Source organism: Musca domestica, unplaced genomic scaffold (genome assembly GCF_030504385.1).
Source record: "Musca domestica strain aabys unplaced genomic scaffold, Musca_domestica.polishedcontigs.V.1.1 36, whole genome shotgun sequence".
NCBI lineage: Eukaryota > Metazoa > Arthropoda > Insecta > Diptera > Muscidae > Musca > Musca domestica.
Window position 1 is genome coordinate 6,523,071 of NW_026712318.1, and position 26,240 is coordinate 6,549,310.

At 34.0% G+C, this 26,240-nt stretch overlaps 2 protein-coding genes across 4 annotated transcripts in view; one reads left to right on the forward strand and one right to left on the reverse strand.

The window, feature by feature from the left end:
- Window positions 1-26,240, reverse strand: part of LOC101896332 (uncharacterized) — a 379,916-nt gene that overhangs the window by 267,132 nt on the left and 86,544 nt on the right. The window lies entirely within an intron of this gene.
- LOC101895033 (odorant receptor 67d-like) overlaps window positions 7,756-26,240 on the forward strand; it is a 76,573-nt gene continuing 58,088 nt past the window's right edge. Inside the window, exons 1-4 of one of the 2 annotated variants that reach the window (XM_011294467.3) lie at window positions 7,768-8,113; window positions 8,182-8,705; window positions 10,910-11,099; window positions 12,766-13,410. In XM_011294467.3, coding sequence (XP_011292769.3) covers window positions 7,838-8,113; window positions 8,182-8,705; window positions 10,910-11,099; window positions 12,766-12,981 — 1,206 coding nt within the window. In that variant the 5' untranslated portion in view covers window positions 7,768-7,837 and the 3' untranslated portion in view covers window positions 12,982-13,410. Of the gene's footprint in view, window positions 8,114-8,181; window positions 8,706-10,909; window positions 11,100-12,765; window positions 13,411-26,240 lie in introns of those variants that run through there. The other variant, XM_059125902.1, reaches the window with a different exon arrangement.

A 26,240-nucleotide genomic window follows, 5' to 3' on the forward strand; every position in this document is an offset into this window, starting at 1 on the left:
TATCATAAAGTCGGCCCAGCTCGACTTTGGCCTTTCTTTTCTAGTTATACATTTTCTTTTTTAATTTTGCCATGTCCAAGTGTATATCCCATAGCTTTTCAAATATATATTTCAAATTAGTAAAGCAAACCAAAAGCACCTATTGTCATTGGGACCTCCTTTCTGTTCATTTGCAGGACATTTATATCGGAAATCCACAACATACATTCTCTTCCTTTCCCTTTCCATTTAATATTTTGGCCATTTGGCCATCCCGACAAATTCACATTCCCCAACAAATCCTCCACAAAATGACCTTTTTATGCTAAACACAAATATCCAAGTAACCCCTAATCAATATTGAAGGGAAGAGAAGGAGAAAAAGAAAAAAAAAAAAAAAACAACAACAAACAACTACACATTAAAATACAAAAATTTGAATTGGAATTTATGAATTTATACGAATCGATATAGGCATGTTACGTAAATGTTATTATTCTATTCCGATAAATTTGTTCATTTACATTTACAGCTATCATATGTAGATAGATAGGAATTTCCATTTACATACAAACATATAGATATGTGTTTGCATAAACACATTTGCATTTATGAGTAACGGGGCCATACTATATTACCCAGATTGTTGACGCAAATTTCAATACGCACTAACTGTAAGTAGAATATCCCTAGTAGTTGGTAGTCAATATTTACATTTTTGTGCCATTTTGAAGCGGGTATGAGGAGAAATGTAGATATAGGCTTTTATGTTTGTAATGTTGTTTAAATTTTTATTCCGAATAGGTTTTTTGCATTTCGACATACGACAGAATAATAATTTTATCACTCAATTTCCAATATATTTATCTAAACATATAAATTCATATAGAATCCAGGAAATTTATCATCCTTTGATTCCGAAGTAAATATATTTTCAAAATAACATTGGGCGACAAAAGTCAACTTTTTGAATAATTATTGGAAAAAATCAGAAAATTGTGAAATTAAAACCAGTAAAGAAAGCCGAAAAAATGAACATGTCATATATTATATCATATTCAACTAAATTTGACTAAGGCATTTTTGTCTGAACCGATATTCATCAAAATCCATCGTATTTGAGCTGATATTACACTATTTAGACACAATATACGTGATATCGGATGAAGACATATATGGGAGCTATATCCAAATCTGAACCCATTTTCATACAATTTAGCAGAGGTATTTCTATGCTGTATCTGATAGTTGGCACCATATATCGTTCTTGTGAAGAGTATTTCACGGGTATGAGGGAGTAAAATACATAATCAGATGAAATATATATGGGACCCAGAGGTATATCTTAATCGAATTTCTGCAACCAACTTCAGACTGCTGTGATTTCTAAGCCACTCGTCCGATAGATGTTTAAATTATGCCAGTGACAGCTCATTATATTCTTTACAAGCCTACAAAAGCATTTTGGTGAGAGTTTTCCAGAAAAAAAGTTATTCGTGATTGGATTCAAGCGTGATAATGTGATTTCTTAAGATTTGTCTGGAAAACCACAAGTGGCTATCGTCGGAGCACTCCAGCATTTAAAAGAGAATAAACCATTTGTGTCTCGTTCCATCGACATGTATGGGAGCTATATTTAAATATGAGCCGATATCGATAAAATTTGGCAAAGGTATTTCTGAGCTGTATTAGACACATATTTCTGCGAATACATGGTTGCCCATATTCGACGGACCTTTGGGTCCATTCCAATCGACGAGGCTTGCCCGCAGGCAACATTCTTTGCGTCAATTGAATTTTGGACGGGAACAAATGCAAATCAATGCGAATAATCCGTTGTAAAGTGGACCGAGCCATGCCCAACTGCTGATCGTTGTCTCATCGAAGAAAACCAAATTCACCACTTTCGGCCAAGCGTAGCAACTCTTTAGCTCTTTTGATTTTTTTTTCATTCTGTTGCGGTGTGAGTTCTTGCACTTTTTCGAATTTCAATGGCTTTACCCCGAGCTCATTTTTCAATATTTGCCGAATGGAATATTGCGATATGTTCAGCTCACGAGTCATTTTTCGGCCACTTCGATGCGGATTTCGATCAAGTCGCTGCTTTACTTTTCGAACCATTTCTGCCGATGTTGCTGTTTTCTGTCGCCCACTTCCTTGACGTCGGGCTACGCTACAAGTATCACGGAAACGAGCGATGGTACGATCCACAAAAAATTTATTCACATTTAAATGCTGGAGTGCTCTAACGATAGCCACTTGTGGTTTTCCAGCCAAATATAACGAAATCACACTATGACGCTTGAATTCCATCTCGAATAACTTTTTTTCTGGAAAATTCTAACCAAAATGCTTTTGTACGCTTGTAAACAATATAATGGGCTGTAACTGGAATAATTTAAACACCTGTCGGACGAGTGGCTTAGAAATGACAGTAGTCTGAAGTTGGTTGCAGTTTCTTCATCTCACCCTGTAGAGTCAAATTGTAGGATACTACAAACTGTTAATTTCTTGAATGGGTGACACCAAAAACTCGTTCGAAACTCGATAACTATGCAATTTCACTTATACGGGGATAACTGTAAAAGTGTTGCACTAAAATTAAATAAAATTTATGGATATAATTTCTGTACTTCAAAGAGCAGAGACAAAGTATTCAACAGCAACTTCGTTGCCTATTTAATTCGTCCGTACAAACAAGACAATCCTTCCTCACAAACACAAATATTTTATTTGTATTCATGGACATAATTCCAGTGATGTTTCTTTTTTTGCTTTCATTCAATTAAATTAAAACAAACATTTAACACAGAGTACACACAAACAGACATTTATACTATTTAAAGAGCAAAGAATACAACAAACAATACGTGTGAACACAATTGTTGTTTGTTTTGATAAATCGATTTAAAATAAAATGGTTATGGTTGGTTGCAACCACAATGCAGAACATACAACATGTTTTGTGGATGGATAGATATATGTATGAAGATACATAATGCATTGTTATTGCAAAAAAAAAAGAAAAGAAAACATCAAAGGCCAAAGGCAAAGAGCTTTAGATAATTTACCTAAAAATTAGAGTTATTTTATTTGCAAAAATATAAAAGGTTATGAAGTTCTATAAACCTTGCAGAATATTAAAATGTATAAGCAAAGGGTAAATATAAGATATTGGAATTTAATTCATTATTATTATTATTATTATTATTATTATTATTATTATTATTATTATTATTATTATTATTATTATTATTATTATTATTATTATTATTATTTTATTATTATTATTATTATTATTATTATTATTATTATTATTATTATTATTATTATTATTATTATTATTATTATTATTATTATTATTATTATTATTATTATTATTATTATTATTATTATTATTATTATTATTATTATTATTATTATTATTATTATTATTATTATTATTATTATTATTATTTTTATTATTATTATTATTATTATTATTATTATTATTATTATTATTATTATTATTATTATTATTATTATTATTATTATTATTATTATTATTATTATTATTATTATTAGAACAGTGTTTGGCTTGCTTGTTTGGGATAACATAGTATTTTGTTGTTGCAAAATCGTCAGGCAAAATCCCATTATTGTTGTTTTTATAAAAACAACGTTTGTTTATGAGTGGAGAACGATGGTAATGTTTACCAGGGGGTAAGGCAGGGAATACCTAGGTTTCGGAAAGAGCCACCAATCCTCATCAGTTCCCTTGTTTCTTGTCTGGGATATTCTCCCCAGAAGTTATTTTAAAAAATAACTTCTATGACAAAAAACATTTTTTACCCAAGTGACGAGATCGTAAGCTCAATAGAAGAGGAACAAAAGAATTACATAAAACTAAAATTATTTTGGAAAATCTTCTAAATCTTACAACCTCACTTATAAACATTTACATCTTTCTCCACTTGTTATGCTTTCGTTCAATCTGAACGAAGTAACATAACCATGTAAGTTCGTTTTGTGTGTTACAACAAAAACCCCTTCGTCGACCGTGCCTGTGTCTATTAATAGAACAGTGTTTGGCTTGTTGTAACACACAAAACGAACTTACATAATAATAATAGTAATAATAATAATAATAATAATAATAATAATAATAATAATAATAATAATAATAATAATAATAATAATAATAATAATAATAATAATAATAATAATAATAATAATAATAATAATAATAATAATAATAATAATAATAATAATAATAATAATAATAATAATAATAATAATAATAATAATAATAATAATAATAATAATAATAATAATAATAATAATAATAATAATAATAATAATAATAATAATAATAATAATAATAATAATAATAATAATAATAATAATAATAATAATAATAATAATAATAATAATAATAATAATAATAATAATAATAATAATAATAATAATAATAATAATAATAATAATAATAATAATAATAATAATAATAATAATAATAATAATAATAATAATAATAATAATAATAATAATAATAATAATAATAATAATAATAATAATAATAATAATAATAATAATAATAATAATAATAATAATAATAATAATAATAATAATAATAATAATAATAATAATAATAATAATAATATAATAATAATAATAATAATAATAATAACGCGCCCGACAGCTATTAAAATTATTCCAGTGATAGCTCATTATATTTTTTACAAGCGTACAAAAGCATTATGATTAGAATTTCGCAGCAAAAAGTTTTTCGTGATGGAATTCAAGCGTGATGGAACTCAATTTGGCTGGAAAACCACAAGTGGCTATCGTTAAAGCACTCCAGCATTTAAATGTAAATAAATCTTTTGTGTCTCGTACCATCGTCGTCGACGTCAAGGAAATCGACGGAAGAAAACAGCAACATCAGCAGAAATGGTTCGAAAAGTGAAGAAGCGACTTTATCGGAACCCGCGTCGCAGTGGCAGAAAAATGGCTCTTGAGCTGAACATATCGCAATATTCCATTCGGCAAATATTGAAAAATGAGCTCGGGGTAAAGCCATTGATAGTCCAAAAAGTGGAAGAACTTACACTGCAACAGAAAGGTAATGGACTCAAAAGCGCTAAAGAGCTGCTTCGCTCGGCCGAAAGTGGTGAACTGGCGAATTTGGTTTTCTCCGATGAGAAAACATTCGTTGTCCAGCTGTTTGTAAACAAACAAAATGATCGTGTTAACTTGCCAAGAGGTCAGCTGAAAATTCGTATCTTCGGCTGGCCACCAGAACTCAAGCGCCGGCCATGGTGATGGTGTGGGCCGCCATAACAGCCGATGGTCGCTCTCCACTCGTATTAATATTAAACGATCGTGGCAGCAGAATAAAACCCGAATATTATCGCGAAAATATTCTGGAGGGTGTATTAAAGCCTTGAGCAGGCAAACATTTTGGTCGCAGACCTTGGACATTCCAACAGGACTCAGCACCATCGCACTCATCACCCACCCCCAGAATGGTTACAAAATGAGGTTCCTCGCCTCATTTTCAGCGCACAATTGCCACCAAAATCTCCGGATACCAATCCGTTGGACTAATGTGTCTGGAGTTGTTTGGAAAGCAAGGTTGGCACTAAAAAATACCAAAGTGTCGATCACCTCAAGCAAGCGCTTCGTGGTGAAATAACTGACTGAGAGGATCAATGCCCAGGCTGGAGCTACAATCTTGAAGGCTGGGCCGTGAGATAGCGCTGGATTTTGGAAATTTTTATTAAAATCGTACCAAAAATATTAAAATGAACTAAAAATTAAATATTTTATATTGGACAAAATGAATGAGAGTCACTGATAAGGTGCAGAATAGATGTACCCATGGGTTTTTGGAAATTCTAACTTTAAGTATACAAAAAATTCTAAAATGGTACTAAACTTCTAAAGAGGTACCATTTGGCATTATGCGAACTTATAGAACTAAGAACTTTAAATTTGGCATGAGAATTAAATTTGGAAAGTAAGTTTAATGCATGAAGGTGAAATTTTGAAATTTTGTAGTGGAGTCCCTGTTGGTGGTAGGTTTCTGATAAAGATGTGGTGTTGAAAATGTGTACCATAATTGTACGAAAAGTATTGAATGGTAGAACTTAGTATTGGGTGACAAATAGTGCTTTAAATCTGAAACTTGGTATTAGGGTCACTGTTCATGTGTAGCCTGGACATATGAATGATGTTTCAGAAAAGTGTGCTATAATTGTACGAAAAGTACTAAATGATATTCAATTTGGTATAGGGTAAAGGAATAGATTTGAAATCCTAAAATTTGATATTTTCATCACTCATGGTATTGGGTTTGAAATTTGGTAGTGGTTTGGAAAGGCATCATGTATTTGTACAAATAGTACTAAGTGGCACTAAATTGGGTATTGGTTGAAGGAATAGGGCTGGAATCCTGCCATTGTTGATGTGTGTGTTTGAGAGAAGGAGCTAGTTTTGGATATGTGACCTATAATTGATCACTATATTACCAAAATTGGTATCGGGTGAGGGGATAGGACAGGGATTCCCAAATTTAATATTGAGTTCTCTATTGGTATCTGGGATTTATCGAGGTGATTTTGGAAATATGTAACACAATTGTACGATAAGTACTAAAACTGGTATTGGGAAAAGAGATAGAACTGAACTTCTCAGTTCTAATCTTAGATATGAAGGATATATTGGGAATGTGTACCGAAATTATATGAAAAGTACTAAATGTTACTATATATGGTATTATCTGAAATCCTTAAATTTGATATTGAGGTCTTTTTTTATGTCACTGTTGGTGTCGGGGATTGAGATATGGAGAAGGATTTGGAAATGTGTTCTGTAATTGTACGAAAAGTGCTAGAGATGAAATCCAGAAATGTGATATGGATGTCACTGTTAATGTTTATGGTTGGGAGAAGCTGCTTTTAAATATACATACTATGATTCTTCGAAAAATACTAAATGGTACCAAATTTGTCGTGGAGTTAATGAATAAAGGTTGAATCCTAAAATTTGATATTGAGGACACTTTTAATTTCTAGAACTTTTTCTTTTTATAAAAAGACGTTGAAGTAGTTTTGGTCAGAAAAATTTCAAGTGGAATTACATATTTTGCAAAGTTTTAACTAATATGATCTTTGGTAAACTTCAGAGCGAAAGATTTTGAAGATTTTTTGTGCAAAGAGCGATCATTTTTCGATTCTCTTTTTCGATAGAGAAAAAACTTGAATGTGGTGCACCTGAAAACCTATTACCAAGTATTAAATGTTGCCTAATAAATAATGAACAAATTGTCCATTTTGAATACTAAAATGAACTGTTGAAACGAGTATAAAATGTTAAGATGGACTTTTCGCTGACGAAGTAGCGGGGCTGGTATTTAATATAGAACATTGGAAATTAATAGAGAACTTTCGATAACTTCAAGAACCATTGATTTAAAAAATTGGTCATTTCTGACCATTTTTTACATAAGGTCCAAATAATTTTACGATTTCGTCGCTTTTTTCATTTTTTTTTACAAAATTTTGAAACTTTGAGTTATTATTATGTAGAAATCCTACATGCAAAAAATAATCAATATAGGTCCATATTATATAAAGATACCCCCTGATTTGAATTATTTCGTAGGTTCTGAAAATATTTTCTCACAGTGTTTGAAATGTTTTGCCTATGTTGGTATTATAAACGCATCGGCCGGCCAGTGGCAATTAATTTCTTCAATAGTTAATTAGTTGTGGTAGTAATTGCCTGCATTCGCAAGCCATGCGACGACCATTCCTGCAATTTCTTTCAGACCTTGTCACATTCACGGTCGGAGCAGTCAAACAACGTCGGCAACATGAATTTAGAAGACTCACGCAACGCCAACAAATTGCATCGTCCATCGAATCGCTTACGAAAAATTGTTCGAATAACCCGAATTTGTAGCTACATTTGCGGTGCAGATGTCTTTGATCCGAATTATTGTGTAAATATCCGAACCTATTTTGTACTGGCCGTCATCAATTTTAGTATCTTGCTCTTGAGCTATACCATGTACAGTGGATGGGTCGAGGAGGGAGACTGGGCAATTGTTTTGCAAGTTCTAACCATTGGCGGGGGAACTCTTTTGCAGGTTGGTTATAGCTCGAGGAATATTATAAATAAAATTATATAATTAAATATTATCCATGTCTTTTGCAGGGTTACTGCAAACTAATTAACAGCATCCGGCAAAAGGACAAATTTCGTTTTCTACTGACCGAAGTGTATTCGATATTCGAGGAATACGAATTGAAATCCTGCGACTATGCTCGGCATTTGAAAAAAGGTTGTCATCTGCTGTCGTATTTTATGAAACTTTGTGCTGTCATAAATGTAATGATGATTTGTGGCCTAATTTTGGTGGCAGCTGCAATTAATGTGATTTTCCAGAAACGCGATCTCATAGTCTATGGCGATGTAATCGGCATTGATCCTTCGACAACTAGTGGTTTCTATGTGACATTCATGGTTCAAGCCTGTTTTCTGTTGGTTGGTGGTTTTGGTCTGTACGCTGGGGATATGGCTTTCTTTACGCCCATATCTCAAGTTCCAACTTTAAAAGAAATTTTACGTTGCAAATTTAAGGACATCAATGAGGCCATGGAAGGAGATGAATTGCAAGATTCCCGTCATGTCTCAGAGCTGTTGAAAGATGCAGTGCAGTTTCATCAGAAATATTTAAGGTAGGCGTGTCTCAAAATTCAGTTGAAATTTAGATACATCTCCCATATATGTCATCAACCGATTTCGGGTTATTTGTGCACCAAATGACCAATATTAGTCCAAATGACCTGAATTTTGCACTTGCTACCGAATTTAGATTAGAAGCATGTACGTCAAAATCGCTATAAAGCTATAGCTCCCATATATGTGTTTCATCCGATTTGGGATTTTAACTCTCTCAAATGCGTAGTATGTACTCCACAAGAATTATATTTGGTTGCCGATAACTTATGGAGCTCAAAAATACCTAAGTCAAATTTTATCGAGATCGGATCAGATAAGGATATAGCTCCCATATATACCCTTATCAGATTTCAGTTCTTTTGTGCACCAAGTGCCTAGTATCAGCCCAAATGGACGGAATTTTGGCACTTCCACCTGAGTTCATCCAGAACTAAAGTACTTGTTTGGTGAAAATCGGCTCAGATATAGCTATAGCTTCCATATATATCATTATCCGATTTCAGGTTTTTCTGTGCACCAAATGGTTAATATCGTCCAAATGGACTGAATTTTGGCACTTGCGGCGGAATTCGTCCCAGAAGCAAGTAGATCAAATGTTAGTGAACATTGGTTCAGACATAGCTATAGCTTCATTATATATGTTTCATCCGATTTCGTGTTGAAGTCCCTCACATGCGTTATTTGCACACCACAACAAGGATTACTGATACCGGACATCAGACACTGCTCGAAAATACATCCAAATTGCCAATATTAGTCCAAATGACCTGAATTTTGACACATCCTACCGAATTCAGTCTAGAAAGATGTACGTCAAAATCGTTTCAGATATGGCCATAGCTCCGATGTATATGTTTCATCCGATTTGGGGTAATATGTACTCACATATACCTCTGTCAAATTTTATCGAGATAGGGTCCGATATCAAGTTTATTGAGAACCAAATGGCTAATATCAGCCCAAATGGACTGAATTTTGGCAATTCCGACTGAATTCATCCTTGAAACATATATATCAAATTTGGTAAAAATCGGTTCAGATACAGCTATAGCTCCTATATAGCTTCATCCGATTTCAGGGGTTTTATACGCCAAATGACAAATATCAGCTCAAATATACTGAATTTTGGAACTTCCAACCTTAATTCCGAGAGGGATCGGTTCTGATTTCTATATATTAAGCTTCGATCTACATCTTCATCCGATTTTATGATTATTCCTCACCATCGATGAGGGTCCACAGAAGGGGTTCGCAGAAATATTTGGATGTGTAAAATTTGGAGAGAGTTGGATGTTTATTATTATTTTTTTTGACGTTTTGTTTTTCAAAATCTTGAACCCAATGTAGGGTAGGTAGCAAAAGAAATGGTCCGATCATATATTGTGTTGATGGAAATATTGAGATGTACCAAGTCTAGAATGGAATCGAATGTTAATTGTATTTTAATGTACTTCACGGATATTCAAAATTTTGATCCTTTATGAAGGAGGTACCAGAAGGACTGGACCGATATATCCCATCTGCACGACTGATTTTGTGGTAGTAGAAATAATGATTTATGTGAAATATAAAGAGAAACTGATGCTTATTTCGGATTTTATAAACGTTTTGGTTATTCAAAACATTGACCCTTTGTGTGGGAGGTACCAGAAGGAATGGTCAGATCCTGTGTTGACTTATAGTAGAATTTGACGAAAAATATTTGTGTCCTTGAAGTCATCTCTCTGAAATGATGCCTTGTGGGAGATTTTTGCATAAATTCACAATAAGTACTGTTTTAACCCTAAAATAAGTTTATAACATTCCTGGTATTTTAAGTTTAAGACTTTTCACGTCTTCTAGAATCCATAACAGAATTCTGTGGCCAATAATTTTGTAGAATATTTTGACCTGCTAAAGGGAGTTTTTCTCCATATATTAAAAAAGAGGACCAAAAAGACCACTTTCCTTGACTTGCTTGTGGGTTATAATTTTCGGTCAAAATAATCCCTTGACAACAAACAATGGATTCCAAGGAATTTTGATCCCAAAATTTTAAAAAATTCTTTAAAGAGAATTGGCCTTCTAATATTTCTATTTTTTGGTTTAAATTCATTATCTGTTGGATTTTCTACATAATTAATTTGTGTGTTGTACAATTATACTTCGTCTCATGTGTTGAATTATTCACCGAACTATTCTCAAAATTTCTTCTTTGTAGGTTTCTCAATACCACTCAGGATACATATTATTGGGTCATTTTGACTCAGATAAGCACCTATTCGGTGGGTATAGTATGCTCGATGTTTTGCATTTTCTTGGGAACTTGGCCCGGCGGTTACATTTATTTGCTATACTGTTTTGTTATGATGTTCGTGTATTGTGGCGTAGGAACAATGGTTGATATTGCAGTAAGTATACGTATTATTATATAAAAAATCTGTTGGAAAATCTGATAACTTCAACTTTTTTTAGTTGAATGTTTTTAAAATTGAAAAATATTTATTTTAGTTACATAATAGTATTTCTGTTTAAAAGTCTTATATTCATAACATTTTTCACATTTGGGCGCCAGTTTTGGGTAACAAGCAAATTTAGAGAAGGGTCTGTCTTTTTATGTTTATATGTTATTTTTATACCCTACACCACATAGTGGTAAGGGTATTATGTCTTTGTGCATTTGTTTGTAACAGGCAAAAGGAAACGAGATAGACCCATAATTACTTTTGAGGATCTCCATAGAATCACATTCTGAGTTGATTTCTGCATGTCAGTCCGTCTGTCCATGTATTCTTGTGAACAAAATGCAGGTCGCAGGTTATTATCCGATTGAGATTAACATTTCCAAACAACAATTGTATGGCCCATATTGTGCACTATTGAAATTGGAGTTAATCGGTACAAATTAGATATAGCTCCCATGTATATCTTCGTCCGATTTGGTTTTTATTGTGCACCAAACATGTAATATCTGCCCGAATAGTATTAAATTTCGCACATACAACCAAATTAGGCCTGGAAATAAGTGTGCCAAATTTGATCGCAATCGGTTCAGATATAGCTATAGCTCCCATATATATAGTTCATCCGATTTGTAGTATTTGTTACCCACAGCCGTAATATGCACTCCGTAACAACGATATTCAGGGAAATATATCAAATACAGCTCAGAAATATCTTTGCCAAATTTTATCGAGATCGGTTCAGATTTGGATATAGATCCCATATATATCTTTATTTGATTTCAAATTAATTTTGTACCAAATGGACAATACAAATCCGAATTTAAAAGACATAAATGCTTCGGCATATTTAGTCCTTTGAACTTTAAATTATATTTATAATAGCGTGAAAGATTAATTTCTCCCATAAAATCGTTTAATTGTTATGTGGAGCTCTACTAATTTAGCAAAGTGGTGTAGGGTATCATAAAGTCGGCCCCGCCCGACTTTAGGACTTTCTTTACTGGTTTGAAAATCGACTGGTGTTTCGGGTTTGTGGCAATTTTGTTAGTTTTTGTGAAAAAAGTTTATTCAGTATAGGCCGATAACGTAACGCATACTCCTTGCTCATTTTCGAAGAAACAAGACCTAAATTTGCGTCTGGACCAAAATCCGCATCAAACAATGGATCTTTTATCTTTTGATGCGTACGGGATTTCTGTGCCCAAAATGTCACAATTTCCCTGAGCTGAAAGCGCTTCTATGGAGCTGAAGGCGCTTTTGTGGAGCTGAAGGTGCTTCTATGGAGTTGAAGGCGCTTCTCTTTTTTTCAAAATCAGCGGAACGATAAAACTAATTATTTTTCAAATCGGACATGAGCTAAGTGTTATCATTCACGAAATAAACACTAAACGATCCAAACGGATCCTTTAGGTCTTCACCACCGAAATTTCTATAATTACCGTCTGATGATGTCTGTTCTTCAAAGGAGAAGGATTCAAGTACATTTTATTTTTTTCAAATTATTTTTTTTTTTTATTTTAAATATTTTTTTTTTCATTTAAAAGCCCTTTAAAAGATATATAACCAAAGTATTTCTTTTTTTCGATCCGCCTGTATCTTAATTTCATTCTAGAACGAAGGTTTCATTGATGCCTGTTATAATGATATACTTTGGTACAAACTCACCGCATCGGATCGAAAATCCCTACTAAACATGTTGATTTTGTGTCAAAATACTGATGGCATAACCATCGGATCGGTGTTACCCCTATCCATGAATACCGGATTAAGAGTTACCAAAACTATATACTCGATTGCAATGATGTTAATTAATTTCTTTATGGACTAAAATATAATCTTTATACAACATAAACGTTAAACACATCAATATTGCGTTTTCTAAATCGGATTTTGCTTTGGAGAAAAAGGCCTAAATTACTAGATAGCAGGAGCCTGAAATACTTAGACAAGGCATGTCGAACTTAAATTATAATATAAAATTTAAGATTATCACTTAATATATATTTATTTGAACTATGCATATAATTTATTTAGTTTCATTTAAAAAATAGATGAATTAGTTTTATTTATCAATAAAATATATATTCTTATTAACAACAAAAAAGTAAATAGAGGAAAACTATTTTAAATACAATTTAAACTTCTAGATTTATAATATTTTGAAACTTTTTTTCAACTTTTGATTTTTCGATTTTGTATTTTTTTCAAACTAACGTCGAATAAAATCGTTTGTTTATTCTCTTTCGAGACAAGCTTATTTTTTTAAATTTTATTGAATTAAAGCAAAAAAGTCGGAAATAGTATCACATTTTAGAATAAGTTTAGATCTGTTTGAATTGGTCACCTTTGGCACGAATTATGGCCTTCAAACGACACAAGCTGCCCGAATGTTGCTCTGTGGCATTTCGGCCCATTCCCGCTTGAGGTGATCGAGTCCTTGGTATTTTAAGTGTCAACCTTGCCTTCCACAATACTCCAGATACTATAGTCCAACGGGTTGGTATCCGGAGATTTTAGTGACCACTGTGCGCTGGAAATGAAGCGAGGAACCTCATTTTGTAACCGTTCTTGAATGGCGGGAGCTGAGAATTATCCAGAAAACAATTTTTTCGTGATGGAATTCAAGCGTGATTTCTTCATATTTGGCTGGAAAACCACAAGTAGTTATCGTTAGAGCACTTCAGCAAAATCTTTAAATCATTTGTGTCTGTACCATCGTTCGTTACAGTGATACTGGTAGCGTAGCCCGACGTCAAGGAAGTGGACAGAAAAAAACAGCAACATCAGCAGAAATTGTTCGAAAAAGAAAGAAGTGACTTGATCGAAACCTGCGTCGCAGTGGCCGAAAACTGGCTCGTGAGCTGAACATATCGCAATATTCCATTCGGCAAATATTGAAAAAGAAAATAGACTCAAAGGAGCTACAGAGTTACTTCGCTTGGCGGAAAGTGATGAACTGGCGAATTTGATTTTACCGATGAGAAACATTCGTTGTCCAACAGTTTGTAAACAAACAAAATTATCGTTGATCGTGTTTATTTGCCAAAGAGGTCAGCCGAAAATGGGCACCTTCGGTTGGCCACTAGAACTCAAGCGCCGCCATGGTGATGATGTGGGCCGCCATAACAGCCGATGGTCGCTCTCCGCTCGTATTAATCGACCGTGGCATCAGAATTAATGCCGAATATTACTGCGAAAATATTCTGGAGGGTATTATAAAGTCTTGGGTACGCAAGGCAGGACTCAACAGGACTCAGCACGCGCCACCCAAGAACGGTTACAAAATGAGGTTCCTCGCTTTATTTCCAGCGCACAATGGCCACCAAAATCTCCGGATACCAATCCGTTGGACTATTGTGTCTGGAGTATTTTGGAAAGCAAGGTTGGCACTAAAAAATACCAAAGTGTCGATCACCTCAAGCAAGCGCTTCGGTGGGAATGGGCCAAAATACCGCAGAGCAACATTCGGGCAGTGTGTGACGGTTTCATTGGCCGTTTGAAGGCCATAATTCGTGCCAAAGATAACTAATTCAAACAAATCTAGACATATTCTAACATTTGATGCTATTTCCGACATTTTTTTTTTTTTTTTTTTTTTTTTTTTTTTTTTTTGGACGGTGAGTGAGTGGTCATCCAACCTACATGGGATCCACCTTATTGTTTCATTCAGTTTGCCTACCAAAATCGTGGAATATCTTTGGAATATTTGCAAACAGAAAACCACGCATAAGGAAAATGACAATAATTAAAGAAAATACATATAATTGCGTTATAATTAAATGCCAATTTAAGTGGAATTTATTTTTAATTGATGACACCGATGGCATTTATTTATAATCACCAAGTCATTTTTTTTTGACATAACAACAATCGCCGTAAATCGTTTCATGTCAGCTGTAAATGTCGGAAAATATCATGTGACATTTGCAATGTAAAGTAAATCTAGTATAGTATATGTAAATGTGATCAAAAGAACAACTAGTACGGAAAGTACGATAGAACGTACCAAGAGCTAAAATAGTTTTTTACACCAATGATTCTTGAGGTAATCTAGAGCTCTCTATTAATTTCTAAAATCTATATTAAATGTTGCGAAATCTGTTTTAAAATATTGGGTTTATCTATAAACCACGTACTATCAAATCCCCCTGGAATTTTTAACAATCAATCCTGGCTAATTCAAAAAAGTAAAAAAAACAAACAAATAAAAAAAACCGCTAAGATTGGCGTGATTACAACAAACAGACGGACGGACATACAGACATCGCTAGATCGTCTTAGAATTTAACGCTGATCCAGAGTATATGTACTTTGTAGAGACTATTATGAATATTTCGAGGAGTTAGAAACGGAATGACAAGGGATATAATAATAAAAAAATCAAAACAATTTTTTTTTTTGATTTAGAAAACCGTTTCTTGATCTCTTTTCTGTGGTGACTTATATGGGGTTATTGTAAATTTTAATCAAGCTCCAATGAAGTTTGGGAAAAATTCCGGATTTGGACTAAATTGAAATCGAGCAAGTAAAAAAGCAGTAAGTTCGGTCTGGCCTAAATAAAAAATTCTATCGGAAGGAAGGACCTATATAGATAATTCTCTTTCAATGGATAAAGTACTCACAAGAAACTCCTTGTGCGGATTTTTAGGGCATTTCATTGAAAAATGTGGCTAAAACCGTGAAAATACCGAATATCGGAAAGCAATTTTCTTTCAGTACAAAGAATTCCCTGTGTAGAATTCCGTTAAAAATGTGGCTAAAATCATCAAAATACCGAATATCGGGGATACAGTTATATGGGGGCTATATGATATCGTGGACCTATATAGATAATTGTCTTTTAACGTATTAACGTATAATTGTCCTTTTAACGGACGTTTAAGGGTTGGGTCTAAAATGATTATTTCGATGAGTTACAAACGGAATGATGAACTTAATATACCCTCCATACTATGTATGGTGGAGGGTATAAAAATATCGCCTTGAAGTGTCCTAGAAGGAATTCTGTCCAAACCATTATTTCGATGAGGCAAATTTTGGCCATATCAAATGATATGCGGGGTATATATCGTTTGATATGGACGGGATTTTTCTCCACCATTATGCTTATGCATTTGTCGGGTCCCCAGTAATTTGAGACTGTATTGTATAATGCTCCTACCTTTTATGTCATTACGAATTTTAATTTTGTATCAGAGTCAACATTTTAGAACTTTTAACAAACTTCGGTTTCAAAGCAAAAATCGTCATGGTCAAATTTCTTTTTGGTCTTTTTCGGATGTCGGTTTACAGATATCAAATAAAATTTCACAACACATCATATTACGACCCAACATGTCTTTCAAAATTAACGAAGATATTCCATTTATTACATATTCAAGGAATGAAAACATTTTATATTTGTATGTATTGAATATATGTGAATATATTTGCTTTCCATTTATCATTTTGAAACTTTGAACAATGAAATATAAAAAAAAACACCGAAAAAGGGTTCATTGTAACAAAATTGTTTGCTACATCCCCCGGATGTTTTCGCACAAGATTGGCAACAAAAAACAAAACGAAAAAAAAATGAAGAAGGCGATGAAGGAATAAAAACTTTAGCATAGCAAAACCATAAATCTTAAGAGCTTTGGCAAAAATTGTTGTTTACACAACGAAACACTCATGCCTGGGTCCACATGAAAAAATATTGATACACAAAACCATTTATATTTAAATGTTGGCATCTCGTTTTGGATATCACCTGAAAGGTTGTTGACATGTTATTGTTTGGGTAATAAAGTGGGTAGATAAAATGACAATTATTTTAGACAGCATTATTTTCGAGTGGTCTGTATATTTTTTTCCGAGAAAAAGTAAATAATGTTTTAGTATCTAAAAGAATTTTTTCTGAGAGAATTTTTTTATATTCATAAAATCATATTCTGTTGTTGCAAAATGGTCAGGCTTTATCCCTTTGTTGTTGTTTTTATAAAAACAACGTTTGTTTATTAGTATATGAAATCATTTTGGCTCCCAACGTGAAATTAGTATAAAAATTATTCCATAAATACCAATCAACAAGAGTGTGGCGCCCAACGTAAGTGAATCTGTAGGAATGTTTTTGCACCACCACAAGTAAGTGTTTTGTTTATTTTTCCGAGGTAGTATAAAACTTTTAATTATATAATCGATATTTTTTTCAAAAAATGCATAAAAACATATCTACAATCATTTTGGCCCCCAACGTGAAGTATGTGCAAAATTATTCCATAATTAATAATCACATACCATTTGGTGCCCGATGTAAAAATTTCTCGGAATAATACAACCACTCAATTGCGGGGTAAGTAAACAACGTATGAGTAATTAAAAGAATTGACAGATTTTTTTTCAAATATACATAAAAAATGTATAAAATCATTTTGGCGCCCAACGTGCAGTAAGAGCAAAAATTATTCCATAAAAATCGATCAAACACAGGTGGCACCCAACGTAAGACAATTCTTGTTTTCACAAATGTATAAAAACTTATATAAAATCATTTAGGCGTTCACGAAGAAGTTAGCAAAAAGATTATTCCATATATACTAATTCCATATACTAAGAAAAACAGTCGATTTATGCATGTCAGTCCGTTTGTCCATGTATTTTTGTGAACAAAATTCAGGTCGCATTCATTATCGTATTGAGATTAAATTTTCCAAACAATAATTTTTTGGCCTGAGGACGTGCCGTATTGATATTGGCGAGAATCGGTTCAAATTTAGATATAGCATCCAATTTAGATATAGCATCTACAACCAATTACGTGTTAATTTTGCACCAAATGACCAATATCAGCCCAAATGGAGTGAATTGTGGGACTTCAGACCAAAATCGGTTCAGATATGTTTCAACCGAATTGAGGTTTTAAGTCCCTCATATGCGAAATATGGACTCCACAACAATGATCCTTGGTACCAGATTAATTATGGAGCTCAAAAATACCTCTGTCAAATTATTTCCAGATCGGTCCAGATTTTTAAACGTCTCCGATATACACCTTCATCCGATTTTACGGTTATTTTATATCAATACAAATTGAATTTTTTCATAATCAACTGATTTTTTCCATTTGGTGAAACTTGGTCCGGTATATTTATTGCCGCAATAAATATATTTTTTTAAACTCTCCACCATAGTATGGAGGGTATATTAAGTTTGTCATTCCGTTTGTAACACCTCGAAATATACATTTTAGTCCCCACAAAGTATATATACTCGTTAATCAGGATTAAAGTCTAAGCCGATTTAGCCATGTCCGTCTGTCTGTGAAAATTACTCTAGCTTCCGAACGAAATAAAGTAGATTAATAAAATTTGACTTGAATGTATATGATATCTGCAGGACTTTTGGTATTAAAAATGGGCTATATAGGTTCACGTTTTTGTATAGTCCCCTTATAACGGTATCTCCCGTTATTCGATATTCTGATGACTTTAGCGACATTATTCACCGGAATTGTTTCAAATTTGGTATTTGAAGTTCGTAATGGATACTACAGCCTATGACAGAAAATTGTTTGTGCAAGTCTACGTCTTCGTGTAGCCCACATATAACGGTACCTCCCAATATTCAGTATTTTGATGATTTTAGCGTCATTATTCACCAGAATTGTACCAAATTACGTATTTAGAGTTTGTTATGGGAACTACAGTCTGTGACAGAAAATTGTCGGCGCAGGTTCAGGTCTTCGTATAGGCCCCATATACCAGTACCTCCCTATATTCGGTATTTTGACGAGTTAAGGAACAATACCCACCGAAATTGTTGAGATGTCGTATTTGAAGTTCGTAATGGATGCTACAGCCTATGACAGAATATTGCCTATGCTGGTACAGGTCTTCGCACAGCTCCGATATAACAGTACCTCCCTATACACGATATTTTTATGATTTTAACGACATTATTCACCGTTTATTTCAAGTTTCGAATTTGAATATGGTAATGACTTATGACAAGCAATACCTATGTAGGTCCACGTCGTATAGACCTCAATATAACGGCAATATTTTTTTTTAAATGTTAACAGAATTTTTAAGGATTTCATTCTTTAGAAATTTCTAAATTCGTTCCAAATGGCGGAGGATATTCAAAGTTCGAACCTACTGATTTTTAACTTGTTTTTTTCTTTTAAATTATTATTGAATGAAAGCAAATACTTTCGGAAATAGCATCAAATTTTAGAATATGTTTAAATTTGTTCGAATTGGTCACCTTTGGCACGAATTATGGCCTTCAAACGGCCAATGAAATCGTCACACGCTGCCCGAATGTTGCTCTGCGGTATTTGGCCCATTCCCGGCGAAGTGCTTGCTTGAGGTGATCGGAAGCTTTGCTTTCCAAAATACTCCAGACACAACAGTCCAGCGGATTGGTATCCAGAGATTTTGATGGCCATTGTGCGCTGGAAATGAAGCGAAAAACCTCATTTTGTAACCATTTTTGGGTAGCGCGTGTTGAGTGCGAGGGTGCTGAGTCCTGTTGGACTGTCCAAGATTTGCGGTAAAAATGTTTGCATGTCCAAGGCTGTAATACACCCCCCAGAATATTTTAGCGATAATATTCGGCATTTATTCTTATGCCACGGTCGATTAATACGAGCGGAGGACGACCATCGGCTGTTATGGCGGCCCACACGATCCCCATGGCCCGCGCTTGCGTTCTGGTAGCCAACCGAAGGTGCACATTTCGAGCTGATCTCTTTGGCAAATATACACGATAATTTTGTTTGTTTAAAAACTGCTGGACATGGAGTATTTTCTCATCGGAGACGGAGGAAACCAAATCCGGCAGTTTTCCACTTTCGGGCAAAGTCCTTGAACTTTTTGGAATTTCAATGGCATTACCCCGAGCTCATTTTTAAATATTTGCACAATGGAATATTGCGATATGTTCAGCTCACGAGCCATTTTTGGGCCACTGCAACGCGGGTTTCGGTCAAGTCGCTTCTTTAATTTTCGAACCATTTCTTCTGAAGATGCTGTTTTCTTCCGTCCACTTCCTTGACGTCGAGCTACGCTACCAGTATCACGGTAACGAGCAATGGAACGAGACACAAAAGATTTATTCATATTTTAATGTAGGAGTGTCCCAACGATAGCCACTTGTGGTTTTCCCGCCAAATATATAGAAGTAACACTATCACGCTTGAATTCCATCACGAATAACTTTTTTTCTGGAAAATTCTCACCAAAATGCTTTTGAACGCTTGTAAACAATATAATGAGCTGTCACTGGAATAATTCTAACAGCTGTCGGACGAGTGGTTTAGAAATGACAGCAGTCTGAAGTGGGTTGCAGTTTTTTCATCTCACCCTCTGAATATTTCTTAAATTAATCACAGTCGTTCTGGCGCCCAACGTGAAGCTGATATGAGAGCCAGGACTTCAATTTTGCAACCAATGAGGATAAACATTGTGACTGGTATCAAAACTATTGTGGCGGCAAACTTCATTGCTCCTATGGCCATAAGACCTCGAGAAGGCTTCTAAAATTATCAATTATATGGGCATTCAAAATTTTGGTATTTTTCAAAAATATAAAGGCCAATCCATTTGGTATTAAGAAAATTGGGTTCTAAGTGAATTAAAGAGGAGAGGTAATAAAAAAAACGTATTTGGCTCAAAATCGATGGAGTTCTGTTGTGCATCTAAACAAAAACCTTAAACGATTTATATTGACTATTTTTTTCACTTCAAATTTATTTCAGAATCAAATATTGTATTCCCTTATCTTTACATATTCATACATCATAATAATATAACGCTTTACAATCTAAAATCGTATAATAAATCAGCTTAAATTCCCCTTAAATAATTGCAAATGTTTATCACCATTGACAACCTTTTAAATATTCACAATTTTTGGAAACACATTTCACCTGCGACAAATTGTCATTTTCCAAACAACCCAAAAACATTGCTGTAGTCACTTCATCGCATCGTGTGAACCTTTATAAATTATTTCGTGTTAATTGTTGTCCCGCAATCGAATCAATTCATTAAAAATTCAATTTTATATGGGGGGAACCTCTAAACGATAGTTGAACTAAATCTCTTGCCTTAGACCTAACCTGGCCGGGATTGATGGAGCCTGTGTGTGTGGGTGTCGTTTTTGTCTGTCCATCAATGATAAAATGTTTTTCATTTGGGAATAATAAAATAATGGCAAGCCCATCCACAAAAACACATACAGACACACACACACACACATACAGGCTCTCTCACACAATTTATCAACCACATAAGCGGATAAATTCGATTCAATGCCAGTGGCGGCAATGGTGATGATGTCCGAATGCAATTACCGAAATTGAATTTGCAGCTATCAAATTTAATTGATTGTTTGATTGTCTATCAGCCAGAAACTACTTGCCGAGAATGATGATGGGTGAATGTGTTTCTCTGGTTGCAACAATTCGAACGAACCGGGAATTTCGAACATAATAAATTAAGGGTTTAAGGTAAATGAAAATGTCTGGGTATTTTAAATATGTGAAAATGAATTTGGTAGAATTTTGATATGTTGAAGAAAATAGTTTTGGTTTATTATTTAGAAGTGATATGACGAGACTAAGAGGTAGAATTTTATTAACGTAAAATTGGAATGCAAGAAAATTATTCATTTTTGAAAATCTTGAAATATTGTAGAGGAAACTGTATAACATATTTTTGAAACCGATCAAAGTTAAATAAAATATTTGGAAGTACATATTTCAAAAAAAAAAAAAATAAATAAATAAAAAATAAATGAATAATTTAATTAAATAAATAAATAAATAATATAAATATATATAAATAATTAAAAAAAAAATATAATAAATAATTTAAAAAAATAAATGAATAAAAAAATTCAAGCAAAATGTATGTCCATAGCAAAATGTGTGTCCCTGGGTTCACCCTTAGGAAATGCCTTGTCTTCATAGTTGTGCATCTTATGATTTGGGTCTGCCTACAATACCCAATATAGACACATGTATGTTTATTATATCCACCGCCATATGCTTAGAGCCACTTTTAGACCCAGGTCTCTTTGGACCTAATCCGTTTCAGGACATTTGGAGTCGATCTAGCGATGTCCGTCCGCCTGGCTGGTGCGCACGACAACTCTCGAAGGGAGCAACCGATTTCATCCAAACTTGGTACATCGTAATATTAATGTCAAATCAGTCCATTCCTTCTGGTTCCTCCCCCACAAAAGATCGAAATTTTCAAATTTTCTATACAAAAAGAGAAACGATAGTCCGATTTTGCTCCAACTTTGTAATGCCTTCGATGAGGCACGTCTTGGGCGTATCAAATGATATATACCCTCCGTAGCCGTATGGTCAGTTCTAGTTCAGCTGTGAAAATGGACAATATCGGTCCACTCCATCAAGTATGGTCAAAATTTTGAATAATAACAACTCTTATAAAATGTGACATAAGAGTCCGATTATCTTCAAATTTCACACATCGCAATGATTTTATTAACCCAAGTGGACAGAAGAAAACAGCAACATCAACAGAAATGGTTCGAAAAGTAAAGAAGCGACTTGAACGAAAACCGCGTCGCAGTGGCCGAAAAACGGCTCGTGAGCTGAACATATCGCAATATTCCATTCGGAACATATTGAAAAATGAGCTCGGGGTAAAGCCATTGAAATTCCAAACAGTGCAAGAACTTAAACCGCAACAGAAAGAAAATAGACTCAAAAGAGCTAAAGAGTTGCTTCGCTTGGCCGAAAGGGCTGAACTGCCGAATTTGGTTTTCTCCGATGAGAAAACATTCGTTGTCCAGCAGTTTGTAAACAAACAAAATGATCGTGTTTACTTGCCAGAGAGGTCAGCTGAAAATGTGCACCTTCGGTTGGCCACCAGAACTTAAGCGCCGGCCATGGTGATGGTGTGGGCCGCCACAACAGCTGATGGTCGGTCTCCGCTCGTATTAATCCACCATGGCATCAGAATAAATGCCGAATATTATCGCGAAAATAAAACGCCCTGTATTAAAGCCTTGGGCACACAAACATTTTGACCGCAGACCTTGGACATTCCAACAAGACTCAGCATCATCGCACTCAGCACGCGCCACCCAAGAATGGTTACAAAATGAGGTTCCTCGATTTATTCATATTCAGGGCACAAGGGCCACCAAAATCTCCGGATACCAATCCGTTGGACTATTGTGTCAGTAGTATTTTGCAAGGTTGGCGCTAAAAAATACAAAAGTGTCGATCACCTCAAGCAAGCGCTTCGCGTGTGACGGTTTCATTGGCCGTTTGAGGGCCATAATTTGTGCCAAACGTGACCTATTCGAACAAATCTAAACCTATTCTAAAATTTGATGCTATTTCCAACATTTTTTGCTTTCATTCAATAAATTTAAAAAAAAAATGTAAAAATTATGTTTTTTGACTTTATTGCAGTTACTTTTTATGTGACCCTGTACAATAACTAATACTTAGCCACCAACGAGCAAGTTTTATGACATCCTATACAAATTAATATTTTTTTGTGCACACAGTTCAAGGTATTTTAATTTAAAAATATATGACAGTAATAACTGATTGAAAGTTCTTTGACCAGTCTAGTGCACGACAAAAAAAAAAAAAAAAAAAAAAAAAACACGCGTTTTTATAGTAGCCAACGTTGGGACGTTGGCAAACACAGATATCAATTTTCGTGCATATTTTATTGGCTACAAATATATTTATTTGCCAACTCAAATAAAATACAAATTTCTCTGATATTGAAATTATGCCGTACATTCATTCAACGTGAACACGATTTTAATTAAAATTTTATAAAACAATTTTTTCTAATTTATGCTCTCTACCACCCAAAATAAGCAATCGATTTACTTTGAATCACAAATAAATGTAATATTGAATTCCATTTACAATTCTAAAATCAATTATTGCAAATGTTTGTACAAAGGATACATATATTAGTAATATTACGTGCCAAGCAATAATTTTTAACAATTGACCTACACCCTATCTAATGAGTTGGAATTTTCATGGATATCATTTTTGTTTTTGGGTAAGTAATTGGAAATTAATTGAAAGCAATCTTCTGGAAAAGAAATTTCGAAAAATTAATTTTCTAATAAAAATGTAATCGAAATCGGTGATGATTTACTTAAATTCGAAAAATGCAAGTTGGGAAGTTTTTACAAAATGTATATTGTATGGCCGATAGATGTATACCCTCAGCATACGTTTGATAATAAAATATATTTTGACTTGATTATTCAAAATGCTTAGCTTACCCTTTATTGGGATGGTACCGAGGAGTGGGCCAATATATTCTATTTTGCATATGACCTAAGACTAATGCAATTATTGCGACATACCAGATTTGGACTTCCGCCCCTTTGTTTGAGATAGTTATACAACTTTTTAGAAAATGTTGAACCTTTGTGGAGGAGAAGGGAGAAAGAGTAGATGTATTAAACATATAATACTGATGCTGGTAAAAATAAGTTTCCAGTTTTGTAGTTATCACCATTTCTTGTATTTTGTTGGGGAGGTACTAGACGGAGTGGGCTGATAATTACCATCGTCCCGCTAGAATTTGTGTAAGTGGAAACATGTGAATGTGGGATGTTTAAAATGAATCAGCTGCTTATTTCGTAGAAATATTGGAGTGTGCGAAATCGGACTCTTATTTTATAGTTTTCGCACCCAACCTAGCACAAATACAAATATTGGGATTTGCAAAATTTAAAAAAAAATGGATGATCTTTTCTTGTTCTATGCAGTTCTATTATTAAATGTTAATAAATAAAATCAGAGTACTTTTGCAAAAACGGGCTGTATCAAAACGTAGATCTATATTAATAATTTTTGCTAGTAACTTAAAAACAGTAAAGAAAGGTCAAATGTCGGACCGTCCTGTCATTCCGTTTGTAACACCTCGAAATATACATGTTAGACCCCACAAAGTATATATATTCTTGATCAGCATAAAATTCTATGTCGATTTAGTGATGTCCGTCCGTCTATTCGTCTGTCCGTCTGTGGAAATCACTCTAACTTCCGAACGAAATGAAGTAGGTAGAACATTTTGCTCAAATGTTCATTATGTCTGCAGGACTTTTAGTATTAAAAACGGGTCACGTAGGTCCACGTTTTGGTATGGCCCCCATACAGTAGTACCTCCCTATTGTCGGTTTTTTTGTGATTTAAGCGACATTATTCATCGGAAATGTTTCACATTTGGTACATGAGGTTCATAATGGATACTACAGACTATGACAGAAAATTGTCTGTGCAGGTCCACGCCTTCGTATAGCCCCCATACCCTATATTGGATATTTTGATGATTTAAATTATTCACCGATTTTTTTTGAAGTTTCGCATTTGAATATTGAAATGGCTTATGCCAAAAGATGCCTATGCAGGTCCACATCGTCGTATAGACCCAAGAGTATTTTTACGGGTGTGAGGAATATATATATATATATATATATATATATATATATATATATATATATATATATATATATATATATATATATATATGTATACATTATATTGTTTACAAGCGTACAAATACATTTTGGTGAACATTTTTGAGAAAAATTTATTCTTGGTGGAATTCAAGCGTGATAGTGTGATTTCCTTATATTTGGCTGGAAAACCACAAGTGGCTGTAATTAGAGCACTCCAGCATTTAAATGAGAATAAATCTTTTGTGTCTCGTATCATCGCTAGTTACCGTGATACCGGTAGCGTAGCCCGATGTCAAGGAAGTGAACGGAAGAAAACAGCAAGAAAAGTAAAGAAGCGACTTGATCGAAACCCGCGTTGCAGTGACCGAAAAATGGCTCGTGACCTGAACATATCGCAACATTCCATTCGCAAATATTAAAAAATGAGCTAGGGGTTAAGCCATTGAAATTCCAAAAATTGCAGGTACTTACACCGCAACAGAAAGAAAATAGACTGGTTTTCGCCGATGAGCAAACATTCGTTGTCCAGCAGTTTGTAAACAAACAAAATGCTCGTGTTTGCTTGCCAAGGAGGTCAGCTGAAAATATGCACCTTCGGTTGGCCACTAGAACTCAAGCGCC